The sequence below is a fragment of the Argopecten irradians genome, chromosome 3, assembly GCF_041381155.1.
Source record: "Argopecten irradians isolate NY chromosome 3, Ai_NY, whole genome shotgun sequence".
NCBI lineage: Eukaryota > Metazoa > Mollusca > Bivalvia > Pectinida > Pectinidae > Argopecten > Argopecten irradians.
The window spans coordinates 33071847-33088187 of NC_091136.1; the positions used below are offsets into that span (position 1 = coordinate 33071847).

The following is a 16341-nucleotide window of genomic DNA, read 5'->3' on the forward strand; positions in this document are numbered from 1 at the left end:
CTTTATAAAATATGATTGTCCTCACCTAATTCCCCCTTCTGAATCAATTTAAACTCCTATAGACCAATTTTCCTTGAGATCGGAGACCGAAATCTGAGAACAGGAAGTGGGCCAGCTAAAATTAAGAAAATTCTCCCTTTTGGGGCCCCACACCTAAGCCTCTAGGGGTCAGACCAGACTATTTATATGAAATACGATTGTCCTTCCCAATAATGTTTCACACCAAATATGGATGAAATTCACCCAAGGATGAAGGAGGAGTAGGATTTAAAAGCTTAAATTAAGAAAATTTCCCCTTTTTGGGCCCCGCCCCTCTGCTCCTGGTGGTCGGACCTATCTCATTTATATAAAATATGATTGTCCTTCCCCAATGATATTTTACACTAAATATAGATGAAATCAATTCAAGGATGAAGGAGAAGTAGGATTTTAAAGCTAAAATGAAGAAAATTTGCCCTTTTGGGGTCCCACCCCTCAGCCCCTAGGGTCGGACCAGACCCATTTATATAAAATATGATTGTTCTTCCCCAATGATATTTTACACCAAATAAAGATGAAATCAATTCAAGGATGAAGGAGGGGTTGGATTTTAAAGTTTAAATTAAGAAAATTTGCCCTTTTGGGGCCCCACCTCTCAGCCCCTAGGGGTTGGACCAGGCTCATTTATATAAAATATGATTGTCCTTCCCCAATGATGTTTCACACCAAATATGGATGAAATCCATCCAAGGATAAAAGAGGAGTAGGATTTTAAAGCTTTAATTAAGAAAATTTCCCCATTTGGGGCTCCACCACTGTCCCTATTGGTTGGACCACGCTCATTTATATAAAATATAATTGTCCTTCCCCAATGATGTTTTACACCAAATATAGATGAAATCCATCCAAGGATGAAGAGGGAGTATGTAGGATTTTAAAGTTAAAATTAAGAAAATTTGCCCTTTAGGGGCCCCACCCCTCAGCCCCTAGGGGTCGGACCAGGCTCATTTTTATAAAATATGATTTTCCGTCCCAAATGATGTTTCACACTAAATATGGATGAAATTCATCCAAGGATGAAGGAGGAGTAGGATTTTAAAGCTAAAATTAAGAAAATTTGCCCTTTTGGGGCCCCACACCTCAGCCCCTAGGCGTCGTACCAGACTCATTTATATAAAATATGATTGTCCGTCCCTAAAGATGTTTCACATCAAATATGGATGAAATCCATCTAAGGATGAACGAGGAGTAGGATTTTAAAGCTAAAATTAAGAAAATTTGCCCTTTTGGGGCCCCACCCCTCACCCCCTAGGGGTCGGACCAGGCTCATTCATATAAAATATGATTGTCCTTGGCCAATGATGTCTCAAACAAAATTTGGTTGAAATCCGCTTAGCTGTTAAGGAGTAGCGTTTTAAAGGAAAAAAGTTTACGACCGGCGGACGACGGACAAATCACGATGACTATAGGTCATCCTGACCCTTCGAGTCAGATGACCTAAAAATCTGGGTGTACTCTCATCATAATTAGAGTACACTCAGATTTTTGTGTTATATCTCCATTACATAAAATTTTTATTCAAGTTAATCCTTAAAAGTCCCATTATGCTTTCACCAAACTTTGCTAAAATATATATTAACATCCCTTATGAAAGTTTCTTCATTTGGTTTCTTTCCAATGAAGATAATTACGCAATTATCAATTAGTAAAGAATTCTTAAAATAGAACGGGTTGATTTGCATGTTCGGTACCCGGATAGTAAAACAAAAACACGCATGGCCGAGAGAGAGGGCAGTTTTGAGCAAACGGTGAGCAATACAATGTTTTATAATTGTTTTAGAATATGATACATATCAGATTTCACAAATTATAAATGTGTCCTGTCAAAGGTTACATATAGTTTATATAAAGCTTAATACAGAATACGTATTAATCGAAAAATAGTGGATGTAAATAGTGAAATGCGTACATGGGGCACCATATGGGGTATTTTATCGTCCCAATATAAACACGTGGCCGTGTCAATTTTGGTAATGATCGGTTGATTTTAACTTTCCTCTCGTGTAATAATTTGAGATAAATACAGTATTTGTACCAAACTATATATTGATAAGTAAATATCATGATACTACTAATCTATTCGTAATTTGAGAGTTAGGAGAGCACAGTATATCTAAAATACTTAGAATATACGTAAAGAGGTGGACCAATAGCTTACTATATACATGTATAACTGCTTTCTATTTCTTCTTTGGGTATCTTATAACGATATTCTTATGTCTATGAAATATGTGATAGTACATGTAGATGAAAGATTACTGGAATCGGTGCTAGTCGAGATACGTCAATCTGTATGTTGAGACATATCTGTATTATATATGTTACTTTGCTCGTTATCAACACGGTTACTGCATATACATTTGTATATATACGATAGTATGCATATCGTATATTACATCTATACATATCTATTCTCAGTATTCATGTACCCAACATATATGTGTTTGTTAGGACCCAGCACTTAATTGACATATATACCGTTGCTATTACCTCCTTTATTATTTTTTTTTATCAATTATACATGTAAAAATTTTCTGGTATGTATTCCAACCGGGGGGCTATATACCGATACCTGTCGAGATTTCATTTCTGTATAATTAACTGATTAAATGTTTCTCGATTACGTTTCGTGTGGTTAGAAAAGGATCATCATACATTTCATCAGAGTACGCGTGTATATACATCAAGTATTGATTACCAGGTGCATGATTCTTAATTATCGTATGGGCATTTTTAAATATACATGTAGGCCTACATTTTTATGTACACGGAACGAATTAAAGTAATCAAAGACTCGCATTTATATTCGTACAAACGTCAGTATTAGAGTGAACTAAGGGGATATAAATATTGCCAGACTATTTCATCATTAAAAAGACACAACACATATTATTTTGACCCATGATGCTACCTGGCGGACTATCAATTTCCGCCAGTACGTAATTCTTAGTACGATATACATGTACGTAGTAAAAAGCAAAAGGGAATTGAAACTGAAATTTCTCTAATTTCACGAGTGTGCATTCCATTTTACGCCGAACGTGAATTATGTTTATTAGCATTCAGCCTATTTGTTTTCATAGAAAAAGTTCGATTTATGGTTTATGCGCTAAATGAAATATGTAAGAAAAATAGGTTCGTGATCATTAACTGACTGTTTTTATATTCATTTCTTAGTACTATTCAATCAAACCAAATTATTCTACATTTTGTACATGCATTCCTTTTCCTGTCCCGTGCATGCAGTGAATTATGAGATGATATGAATCACATAGGCCTACATGTGGTTCATTCACAGGTGTTTGGCTCTATAGACATTTTTCTCTCTTTATATACTGACACAGTATCACACACACACACACACACACACACACACACACACACACACACACACACACACACACACACACACACACACACACACAATATATATATATATATATATATATATATATATGTGTGTGTGTGTGTGTGTGTGTGTAGAAAAAATGTCTATAGAGCCAAACACCTGTGGTTCATATACATGTATATATCTTTACATGTAACATAAACATAATTATGTTTCTGCATGTAGTAATTTTAAAGTTTATACTAATAATTTTATGCTACAATGTGGATTGTACTCAGTTAGCAATTCATGATCATGATCACTTGTCATGGATATATCTGATAATGCCGATACACTGGTCTAAGTTTATGTTCGGTCTTCGATGGGGTAGAACATGTGGGCTTACCAGACTTCGTATGAATGTATACATCGCTGTATTGTTATACAAAGAACCAAAGTGTAAGATCTATATAGCAGGTAACGACATGGCGTGTTTGTGTTTACTTTCATTTGTTTACGAGTTTTGTCGAGCCACCCCATGGGAGGCCTCATCAGGTAACACAAACGTGTGTTCGGTTTCGATGTACATTTCAATAAAGCCAGATTAGGCCATATAGGCATCTATAAATCGTTAATACAAAATACATAAGATCAGCAAATAAAATAGTAATCATAATTTTGTTCATGCTTGCTTTCCATTCAAGAACAAACACTTTTTAAATAGTTTAAGCATAGTTTTATATAGAAACTACATGTAAATACATAAGTTACATGTACAACATGAATTTTAGGTCCACGCGTGTAATGCTAGATTGTTTTGGCTCTTGGTGGAACTACGGATTTCCCCCTCTCCGAAGAGGGGTTTTCTATTGTTTTTGAAAAACATGGAAATGTTGGGCATTTTTTATTAGCGGATATTTTCATAAGGATATATGCTCTACTATTCAGCAAAGTTTGGTACTTTATGACAATATTTTTTTCACCCCAAAACATAATGGGGCTTTAAATATATACAAAGTTATTTCCCTTTGTAGTAAACAATTGCAACCAACATTCACGAAACTGTATGCAAGATCTTGAGGCCAGTGTTGAGAACAGAAATTATTTGTATTGTGACAGTAAATATGACCCTTTGTAGTTTAGTAGTAGCTATTGCGAGTATTTATCTATATAAAATACATCTATCAGATGTCATTTAAGGCCCAATGAGCCTTTTGGTCTGACAAACATGCATATGTCAAAACTCAGTTAGCTATCTATTAGAATTTTGATTGATAGAAATTATTATAACAAACAATAAATGCATTGTTTTTTCCATTAGAGTTTAATTTATGATGAATATACAATCTCAATGACAAAACAATGGTGAGAGATATAGTCATGTAGTTTGTTTGTAAACATGTCTATAAAATAATGAGCACTTTACCACTAGAAATCTTATTTCCATAAATCAGTCTGTTGTTTGATCCTCAGAGGTGAGTTTTGCCATGTGATAGTATCACTTAAAACTTGTATCTACTTGGCACATATCACCTTTAGCTGGGTATGTGTAAACTGTCACAGATCTCTGTTTGATCCACATCTTAACATGTCAAAGATCCTTGTCTGATACACATTTTAAACAAATGTTCAATGATCCTGGTCAATATTGCTACTTCAATATGCTGTTTATCAAAGATCCTCATCCGATTCATCAGACTCCTCCAGTGCTTCCTGAAAATGCAATATTATACCATGTTATGTAACACTTCAAAATCAAGGCTTTATGGTCATTACAAACAACTGGCGCTGGCAATGGAGATAATGATTTGTAGTATTATCCGAACTTTTTCAAAAGTTCAAATGTATATTGTAGTGGCCATGACCCTATTTTGATACATTATAAAATACCTAGAACCCTAAAAGAGCCAAACCTTGTAAAAACCAATGGCTGTAACAAGTGTGTGTGTGTGGGACTAGGTAAATGAAGTTTTTTTATACCTTTGCATATTTTTCTGCTTCTATGAAGATATTCTCTGGAACTCTTTCATGTTTGCCACCAGTAGCTGAAAGTAATGAAACATAAAATAGCAATTGTCATGTAAATATGTTTTCTTAATACAATCGAGGCAAAATAAAATACAATTTACCCAATTAAATTATAGATTTACCAAAGTCATTACCATTAAGTTACACCAAAACACCAAAATCAGTCAATTGAATGTAAATATTGATTATAGTTTCCTTCAAACAGAGAGTAGTTAACCACATTTGAAAGAACCGATATATACTGGTACATACCTTCTCCTACCCAACTCAGCTCCAGCTCAAAGTTCTTATCTTTTACTTCATCATGGACGATATAAATACTGAAATAAACGTTAAAAATCATTACATCACTGCAGTAAAAGATTTCAAATAAATTCTACATGTGTATTCATGTTTTGGGGTCTTATATGTACTTATAAGTACTGGATATTCTGAAACTAGACTGAAATGCTGATGATCTACAATATGGTGATAAAACACTTGGCTAATTTGATTTTTAATAATATGTAAATCACAATAAAAATAAAGTTTAAACCTTAACAACAAACTGAAAATTTGATATATTAATAAGGCTTGCATTTTAGCCACTTTTTTGACAAGATCTCTGATATATTAATAAGGCTTACATTTTAGCCACTTCTTTGACAAGATCTCTGATAGGCATATCTCTCATCTGCAAAAAAGCAAAGCACAAAGCAGTCAACAAAGTAAATATATTAGATATGAGTGATTGGCTACTTTTCCAGCACCATATCACTAATTATGATAATGGATGGTGATACTTAGACAATGTGTTTAGAGTCTATCAGTTCATCTAAAGAAATATACCTTTAATTTTTCAATTTCTGTCTTTGCTGCCTGTTTTGCTTTTCCAGTTGCACAACCATGGTATCCCTACATGCAAAGAAAGAGAAATATATATCAATATTAATTTTATATAACTTAATCATGTAATAAATAGAGGTTACACAATGAGTGGTTGTTGAATAATGAATTTATTCCACACGAGTGAGTTATTTTTTAAAAGTTACAGACTTACGTTACAACTGCCCTAGTTTTGTTTATATTTTAATTTGTCATAACATTTGATTTAATTTTACTCATACGTCTTCATAATTATTATAAATATTTGAACATCTTGCTATTACCCATCTGTCATACGACTGTTACAACAATGACAGGACATTAAAAATCCAAGATGGCGACCTCATAGATCGATGTTATCAGGCGGGTTATCTGCAAATAAGACCCCCCACCACTTTTGACCTTTATTTCTTCTCTAGGAGGGGGGTCTTATTTGCGGTGAAATACGGTGATACCGGTAGATATGGCGGGAGCACACAAATTAATTGTTATGGACAAGTATCCAGAGGTTTCGGTTTAGACAAGTTACACTGTATAACCCTAACATATGTGGTGACGATAGTTACACAGCTGTAGTACATACCCAGGACACTCCTGATGGGTCTATCATGTACATCTGGGGTCCTTCTTTACCATATGATCCCACAATGGCACTTACTCCAAACGGCCGTACACTACTGTACAGAGTGTGTGCATGTACATACAGTGAGACTCTGTCTGTCATATGCTGAAACAACATCATATCCATATGATAACATTAATCCCAAACAATATTTGATAACAATTGCCTAAGAATTTAAATACTTTATTCAATTAAAAACTATTTTACAGAAAAGACATGTTTGACTTTCAACAACTGCATTTTTTTTCTTTTGTTGCAGTTCAGTATGTATAGTTATTTCTAATTGATCAGTAAGTTTTAAAATTATGAACAGAATTCTGATGGAAGTTATCCATTTGAAACAATACCATCATTTATAGGTTTATATCTATATACAATGTAAATACACGGTAAACACATCATTTTTCAACAGTCATTATTTTGTATTTAACTACACTGTATATACCCAGTAAAGAGGATTCTATGGAATTTTTGTTTGAATATATAGGACCATATATAAATCTTACTTTGAGTGGAATAGGACAGCCATAGTTATATCTGTAGTTAGAACATTCCTCTCTTGCAGTCTCTACAACCTGTCTGGCATCGGCTAACAAACCTGCTACTGCCTGCAAAGGGAAATAAACTCCCAGTCAACAGAGGAAATATTTTCTCAGGTTATTAATTAACATTGCAACTGATTATTATCATAATGCTACTGATATTGGCCACTTTGTCTTCTTGTATTTTTGAAAATATAATAGGAAACTAAACTCAGATATACACAGACACTTGTATGTGTATTCATATACTCAATAACATATATATATACATGCATGAAATGTCTTAGCTTAAAAGATGTTTTATATCAACAGTAATGATATTGATTGATACACCAATATCATGTTATTAGTGTCAGTGATATGTAAGATACAAACCATTCCGATATGTTGGTCTACATTGAATATCCTTTTGTTAGCTCCAGCTTCATATAGCTTTGATGTGACAAGTTTTTCAACACCAAACACAACTCCATCCCTTCCTCGGACTCCCACTGCAGTTCTGAGAATTACAAATACAACAAAAATAGTTCTGTGTATATTATTTTACACTTACAGACAATAGATCTATCTTTTTTCTCCTTTGTTTAACAACAGTTCAGTTTTTTGCAATGCTACTCTTAAACAAATCAATGACTTAAACTAACACAATAGATCAGATCTATCTTTTTTCTCCTTTGTTTAAAACTACAATTAAGTTTTTTGCAATGCCACTCTTAAGCAAATCAATGACTTAAACTAAGACTAGATCTAGATCTAGAGGTATCAATATTTTATATGGGTTGTTGCCTGTTTTTGACAGGTACCGGTACTCTTTTTTTACCTTTAGTGGATGGGAGTGGCATATTTTGTTAGATAGTAGCTATTAATTTAAAAAATTGATAATGATTTCATCAATAACATATGCACTGCTGCAGAAATATAACAAGTAACACTTTGTCGTTATTAAATGTAGCTATATATATAATGAAGTTTATAACATTTAACACTATAATATTATGTACTATTGTAATACTGTAACAGTAAACATACTTGATCACATAAAGGTTACACATACCCACTGTTTTCCACTGCTTTCAATGCATATTCTACCTGGAAAACTCTTCCATCGGGAGAGAATTGTGATGCACTGAGATCATACTACAAATTAAAAGGTCCTTATTATCATTAAAAGTAATAATAAGATTTTTTTTTACATTAGAGGTAAAAGTATGATCCTATATTTGATGAGAAAAATATAAATATTAGACTGACTTTAAATAATACAGGAGACAAATAATATATACAAATATACATGTTTCAGGTTACATGACTGAAAAATAGGGTAGGTCAGTAGGGAATTTTGATTTATTTATTTTTTATTTTTTTGAGTAGATAAAATGCAATAAACTTGCTACATTACAATCATATTCATTAATGAACCACAGCATATCTTTCAGAATTTAGACTGGCTTGAGCCTTGAAGTCTTTCACTTCTTATTATTAAAATATAAATATAAACAATCTTAAGAGAGTTTTAGAAGATGAAGCCAGTGTTTTAATTAAGTGGTTTAACATAAATGGAATGAAGGCAAATCCATAGAAATTTCAGGCTATCTCTCTGGGTAAGAACATTGTGAAACATTTTAATATCTCTAACACTGAAATTGTTTGTGAAGATAGTGTTAAACTTTTAGGTATCGAAATCGACCATCTTTTAAAATTTGATAAACATGTTTCAGATATATGCAGGAAAGCATCTAAGCAGCTAGCAGTTCTGAAAAGGATTGGACATTTTTTACCTAAAGCAACCAAAATTTTAATTTACAAATGCTTTGTTTTATCAAACTTTGACTATATTGTCCCCTTATTTGGCATTTCTGCAGTATTTCTGCAACTAGAAAAATCGAACGAGTGCAAGAACCAAAATTTTAATTTACAAATGCTTTGTTTTATCAAACTTTGACTATTGTCCCCTTATTTGGCATTTCTGCAGTATTTCTGCAACTAGAAAAATCGAACGAGTGCAAGAGAGGGGCTTGCGATTCATTCATAATGACTACATCTCTAACCTTAAAGAACTGCTTGCCGGATCAAATTTGGCCTTTTTACATGTCCACAGGATGAAAATGATGGCCTGTCAGGGTTCTCGTTAAAAGCCGGTTGCCGGCAAAAACAGCTGTGTATTTCCTTGTTTACAACCGGCTATTTTTGTCAGAAATAAGTATTGGCCCCATGGGGGCTTGTGGCCCTCAAACACCTATTATAAATTTTCAACCATGTATTCAAAAACTTAGTGAGAACCCTGCCTGTGAGGTTTTTAAAATTTTTAACAATATTGCTCCTGACTACATATGTAAACTTATTAAAAAACAAGAAAACATTTATAATTTCAGATCTGAAAACAAAGCAAACCTACACAGAGTTAACACCACCAGGTATGGTAAGAAAATCATTCAGGTACGAGGCGTCCCGCATATGGAACAGCCTCAGTTTCGGAGGCTGCTCCGTAAGTGGGACGGCCTGGACTGTTAGTGTAAACTTTGTTCTTAATGTCTCCCTGTATCCTGTGGTGTAACACATGTCTTTATTTTATTTTTAAATTTTGCCACCCCTTTTAATATAAATCTGTGAACAATTCTGTGATAGCTTATATAGTGCCTGTACTTATAATTACTGACGACTGTGATGCTTTAGTTTTAATTTTCAGTTATATATACAATATACTTTGTTTTGTCGAAATACAAGCTCGACCTAGCTTATGTTGCCATGTTTTTATATATTCGACACTAAATAAAGTTTCTTGTATCTTGTAATATGTTTTAACTTATCATTGTACTATGCAAGTGTTACTGTAGGCCTACTTTAACTTTTACAGCTAGGAAGAATAATTTCTATGCATATTTCTTTCCTTTTTAATGACGTTTTTGTCATCTTGTTATTTTATTCTTATTTTTAAAAATGATCAAACATAACTATTGAACTTTAATACTATATAATTTAATTATTTATACTGTACATGTATTAAATGTATTTTTTTTTTACTTTTCCAGCTCAATATTGAAAGCTAAAATATATATGTAATTTAAAATATCTTGAATCTTGGATAACTTTTGACAATGCTCCTAGCAGCTTTCTTCCATTGATTCAATGAAAGACAATAAACGAATGGTATTTTGATAACACTTTATACTGATGGCTACAACTTACAGTCAGCAAGCCCATAACAGTTTTTTATGACATTGCCAAAAGAAAGTAAATCGTCTAAACAGAAATAGCTTTAAAACTTAATGCGTATCCAAATAATTCTAAAGCTAAAGCCTATACAGTTGGTCGTCTTACCCCGGTTCCTATCGAACTCATTTTCTCACAGCGTTTTCAGCTTTGTCACTAATGGCATGTGCTTCACTTCCGGTTCCGCACCGGGTCCGATCTAGTAAATTAAACGAACGGTTAATCTTCCCCTGAAATGACACGAATAATTTATTTACACAAGACCGAACACGGTACATTATTTATTTTGTACCACAGATAAACAGTATTTTTTACATGGAGTACGAAGCAACACCAAAATTTATTAGTTTAATTTTCAGGCCACCATTTGTTCCTTTGTACTGAATATTTCCGGATATTTTATTTGACTAGGAGTACAAGAATCAGCTGCTACATGCGGTCTTTACGTAGCCGTTCTACAACACTGCATGGAAACGTCGAAACATCAACTATTGTGATAAACCACATTTTTAAAAAATAGTGCATCCTGTCGACAGGACTAGACAAGCGACATTCACTATGGAAGAAATCAGTAGATTTTGTGGAAGAGCCTTTACAAGAATGGTACTTCAAAAATCATCGCCTATTTCAGCGTTGAAGTATGGCCACAGACGAGGGTTTACTATGTCTAGAAAATCAAGGTCCATTGCAGGTAGTATTTAACTGCAATAATTTATATTAATTATTCTTATTAACTTGACAATTTCGGCATCACATGTAAATTATCTCCCCTGAATTTTTGTCTTCAGTTACCTCCCTTACACATCATAATTTGTTATTGCCACTCTAAGTAGACTGCCGCTTATTTTTCAAAATAACTGTTTAGTCTAATGTACATGGCATTCTGTTAATTTCAGTTGAAATAAAAAAAAATAATCATTCAATTTCTCATCAATAGCTGTAGTAAACTTCATATGCTTATTTATTGCATAATGTACATTCTCTGACTCTAACAATGTTAGAAGTAGAAGGATAGCATCATTAGCATGACAAGACAATGATGTCTGATTAAATTAAGCTGACCAGTGACCTCTCATGTTATTGGAGTAGTGTAGTCCCTTCTTGTAATTTTTATGGTATTGTAGAACAGGGAAAGAAGCTGTTTACCCCAGGTCCGTTAGGAACCTCAAGGACTGTTCGAGAGGCTGCACTGCCTGACCTGGGCTCCAGAGATGTTGTGTTCATAGACAAGGTGAAATACCTGCGTTCCAGGCTTGTACAAATTGCTGGTAAGATTGATGGAAGAATTATGAAAAGAGAATATAGGTGAAGGTCTAATTAAATCAGTCATCGCAAAATTTGCCTGTCCGACGGACATGTCCGGCAAAATTTGACTTGGACCCACTGGTTCCGACATTTTTAAATCTTATGCAGGTGCAGAACCTGGCAAAAATGTAAACTGCATAAGATAATCATGAAAACAGCTGCCTGGATACTAATAGCAGGAAGTTCTTTTAATTCAAAATTCACATTAATGTTCAGTCCGGCAAAATCTGGTTCGGTCCGGCTTACTCACAGTCCTTTGTCCGAATATCCGGTCCATTTTTTTCAAACTTTTTCGCAATATATGTCTGTTTAAATTAGAAGTCAAATTATCATTATCAAGTAAATCCCAAGAAATATATTGAGGATACATATAAGCTGCATAGTTGTCCTAGTATATCGGAACACTTCATTTTATATGCTAGATCACAGAATTTAAAAATGAACAGTGACATGAGAATGGAATTCCTTGCATCGACCATGATAAAAAAATTCCTTTTTTTCTCATTACATGATCATAAACATTTCATTTTAGGAGAACCTGTCAGAAATCTACTGTAAGGAATTGTTTATTTTCTCATGAACCTCCTGCTTTTGGTTTGTTGGCCATGTTAAACTGATCCATTACAAAATTCCTTTAGAATATTTAAACTGACTACATATCTTTGATCAAGCTAAATTCAAATATGTATACTGATAAAACCTTAATCTCCCTGTGGTCATAAGTGTGTGATGAGCTGATCATGGATCCACTGGTTTTCATTACAGACACCTCGGTATTTGTGTAACACTGTATAGACCTTCATCAACATATGGAGGTGTATTGGGAATGAAAAGCTTTGTAAACCCTTCACCTCCCCTTCCTTTTCTTTGAGCAGCTTATCTTCCCTTGATCGTTCAACATTGGTGGCTGTGTCGGCTTGAAATCCCCCCCGCCCCTCCTCCTTTAATATCCATGCAAGGTGTGCTTGTATAAATGAAACTAAACAATATATACATACATCTTTCTCTACTCTTTTATCCTTCTCTTCAGGCAAATTATCTCCCCTTTGTTCTATATAATGCTTGTCTATGTTGAAATTATTATTTTATATCCCCCTTGCTACGTCTTGTACTATAATTGTGTATTGAGAATGAGCAATTGAACTATCTTGAGATATCTCCTTTTTGTGTTTGTATGAAGTAAACTTTTTGGACCTCTTTTCCCTTTAACCATGATGGTCTTTGCTTGAGATGCAATTAAACTGATTAATTATTTCACCCCTACCCCTTTATCCTGTGTTGTTTCTGTAGGTGTAAGTGAGGAGGATTATACCACTATTCCAATCCAGGGGAGTGGCACGTTTGCTGTGGAAGCTGTTATCCAGACAGCAGTTCCTCGTACAGGTGGCAAGGTGAGAATACAGAAGATTATAAATATTTATCAAAATTGAGGAAAAATGTGATGAATTGCGTTGAATAATATTTCTTGTAGAAAATTCCTTGGTGTCCTGCAAACACTGCTAATTGTAGCAGACTTTTTGTTTTGTGCTAAAAAACAAAAGTTATATTTTGGATATATAATAGGTACTGTTACTTGAGAACGGTAGCCTACGGTAAGAGGATCGGCAAGGTGGTGTGATTACATAGGTTATACCTTACCACAAAGGAAAGCTTCCCTGAGAACAATGAAAATGTAGATGTGAATAGGGTAGCAGATATACTAAGAGCAGACATACTCAGATTCACTTTAGTCAGTGTGGTCCATTGTGAGACAAGCTCTGGTGTTATATAAACCCTGTGGTGGGAGGTGGGTGCTGTCGTAGTCAGGAGATTAGACCAGGTTAGTTAAAAACTATAATGTTGTTGGTGCTTGTGGTTTTTTTGTTAGAGAATCTTAACATTTGTGTATAAAACCTTATAGCAAAGTAATGTGTATTTGTTTTACTTGAGTTTTCAAATCTAGTATTTAAGAATTTTAGTCATAATACATGTTATTTAGTTTTATCCACATACTGCTCATGTTGAAATGTCAGTTTCATATTGCTAGACATACAACTTGTGTAACAGATGCTTTTATATTGTCTATGTTATGTATTGGTTTCTAAGTGTTTTTTTTATAGTTGTTTATACAATGTCATCCGCTGTCATCACCTAGCAAATCCTTATAGAATTGTCTACCTTGAACTAGGATATATCAAATTTTAAAAGAACATAATGCATCATAAATATAATGTGTAATTGATTCTCCTTCTAGACTGTTTATTCTTTGTGGATGCTATGAGCAGCTTTGGGGGCGATCCCCTGGATATGACCGCTGGTTCTGTTGACTTCATGGTCAGCTCAGCCAACAAGTGTCTCCAGGGAATACCAGGCTTCTCATACACAGTGGCCAGGAAATCTGCTCTACAGAAATGTAAAGGTAGGTATAATGTTATCACTGTTATACTAAATTATCTTTATATCCTTACATTAAATTCTAAACTTACTAGTTGTTGCTTTCAAATTCTGAATTATTTTTATCTATACATTTTGTTGTAATGAGGTGAACATTCTGTCAGCTCCTATTGACTTTTGAGTAGCATTGAAAACGAAATTCTTTGGTTTATATATATTATCTACGTACATGTATTGTGTTAAAATAGATGATCTTATTGTTTTTATCCTCAAATCTTTTTTTTATATAACTGTAAGCCTTTTAGTATCATTAAATGTTGGATCTATTGAAGGAAATTCTCGGAGTTTGAGTTTGGATTTATATGACCAGTACCAAGGACTAGAAGACACTGGTCAGTTCCGATTCACTCCAGCCACTCACACCATGCTGGCCTTCTGTCAAGCTCTCAAGGAGTTTGATGACGAGGGTGGTCTTCAGGACGATCTGCCAGGTATAATAGTCAGGGTATTTCAAAATCTTCTCATCACTCAAAAGCCCTATGTGGTGGATGTGATTGATTTTATGTAATGTAAAAGCATTTTGATCTATTATAATTACTTCCCTTTGCTTCACTATCTCAAAGAACAAATATACGTACCTGGCCAACTATACTTTTCTAAAGACGCCAAACAATATACATCAAAAAGTCTTTAGAGCTACAGTATTGTAACAAATATTTCTGTACTGATGAAGGGAAGGAAAAAATAATTAAGATAGTTGTATTATATGAGTATATGCCATTTAAAGTTGATTTGGTGTTTTTCACCACTAAACTGTTGTCTGGTGTGTTAATATTGATCACACAGCAGTATGTTAAATCAAAGAGAATCATTATTATTAAGCTGATATAAAGTATGTGTTTCCATTTTAGGTACATAGAAAACCGTAGGATTATCATGGAGAGGGAATGAAGAAGTTGGGATTCACAGAATTCTTAGATGACAGTCATGATGGCTATATTATCACTTCATACAACTTCCCGGATCATCCTAACTTTGACTTCAAAATTTTCTACAGTAAACTTAATGAGAAAGGTTTGCATCAAATTATTGTTAATCACAGCTACAAGAGATAAACATTTTTATCTATTTTAGCATATTCAATGATATGATTTCTTTGGGATCATCAGTTGTTATAAATAAAAAAAAAAGTGTAGTAAAAAATTAACAATAAGGTTCGATATATTATCATTTTCTGTAATTGTTCAATTTATAAATATGAAATGGTAGATGTGTCTTCTTATTAATTTATTATATAATTTGTTTATAATAATCGATCAATACACTGTTACTTAGCTGATGTTTTACCACTTGTTATGATACCTTTTTTGTTATTTTAATTATGTTACCATCGAATTTTGTTTTTAATTGGCACTTTTTTTCTTCTCTACGTGTTCTGTTTCATTCAACAGGTATAAATTGATTGTTTGTTTCTTTCAGATCAGGTGATATATCCTTGGCATAAGTGTTGAATGCAGATTGGCTTTTAGGATAGGTAATGTATTGGGGGACGCTGTATCCTCAGGATATGACACACCTACTGGTGTGTATAGAGAGGTCTGTAATGATATAGGGGATTCCCACTCCCCTGTCATAATTATCTCCCCTTGTCATACCTACTGGTGTGTATAGAGGAGGTCTGTAATGATATGGGGATTCCACTCCCTTTGTCATAATTATCTCCCCTGCCATAACCTACTGGTGTGTATAGAGGAGGTCTGTAATAAATATGGGGATTCCACTCCCTCGGTCATGATTATCTCCCCTGTCATACCTACTGGTGTGTTTAGAGGGGGTCTGTAATGAAATGGGGATTTCCACTCCCTTTGTCATAATTATCTCCGCCAATCATACCTACTGGTGTGCATAGAGGAGGTCTAATGATATGGGGATTCCACTCCCTCTGTCATAATTATCACCCCTGTCATACCTACGATGTGTATGAGAGAGGTCTGTAATGATATGGGGATTCACTCCCTCTTATCATAATT

The 16341-nt window shown here is 34.0% G+C and overlaps 1 protein-coding gene and 1 pseudogene across 1 annotated transcript; one reads left to right on the top strand and one right to left on the bottom strand.

Moving 5' to 3' along the window:
- Positions 1 to 4670: 4670 nt before the first annotated feature.
- LOC138318295 (proteasome subunit alpha type-3-like) lies at positions 4671 to 10851 on the bottom strand. The gene is made up of 10 exons (XM_069260516.1): positions 10742 to 10851; positions 8478 to 8560; positions 7799 to 7922; positions 7388 to 7489; positions 6843 to 6986; positions 6224 to 6289; positions 6022 to 6068; positions 5648 to 5715; positions 5348 to 5412; positions 4671 to 5080 (listed from the first exon to the last, which is right to left on the bottom strand). The coding sequence occupies exons 1-10, from the start codon at positions 10760 to 10762 to the stop codon at positions 5039 to 5041; spliced, it is 762 nt and encodes a 253-aa protein (XP_069116617.1). The 5' UTR covers positions 10763 to 10851; the 3' UTR covers positions 4671 to 5038.
- Positions 10836 to 16026, top strand: LOC138319635 (2-aminoethylphosphonate--pyruvate transaminase-like; annotated as a pseudogene).
- Positions 16027 to 16341: the final 315 nt, after the last annotated feature.

What these genes read in the sequence shown, in the direction of transcription:
- LOC138318295 (XM_069260516.1), bottom strand. Translation starts at nt 10,762, where the DNA reads ATGAGTTCGATAGGAACCGGG. An exon ending in TAGACCAACATATCGGAATG is followed by an intron (nt 7,490 to 7,798) that starts GTTTGTATCTTA and finishes TTCCCTTTGCAG; the next exon opens with GCAGTAGCAGGTTTGTTAGC. An exon ending in CAGAAATTGAAAAATTAAAG is followed by an intron (nt 6,069 to 6,223) that starts GTATATTTCTTT and finishes GCTTTTTTGCAG; the next exon opens with ATGAGAGATATGCCTATCAG.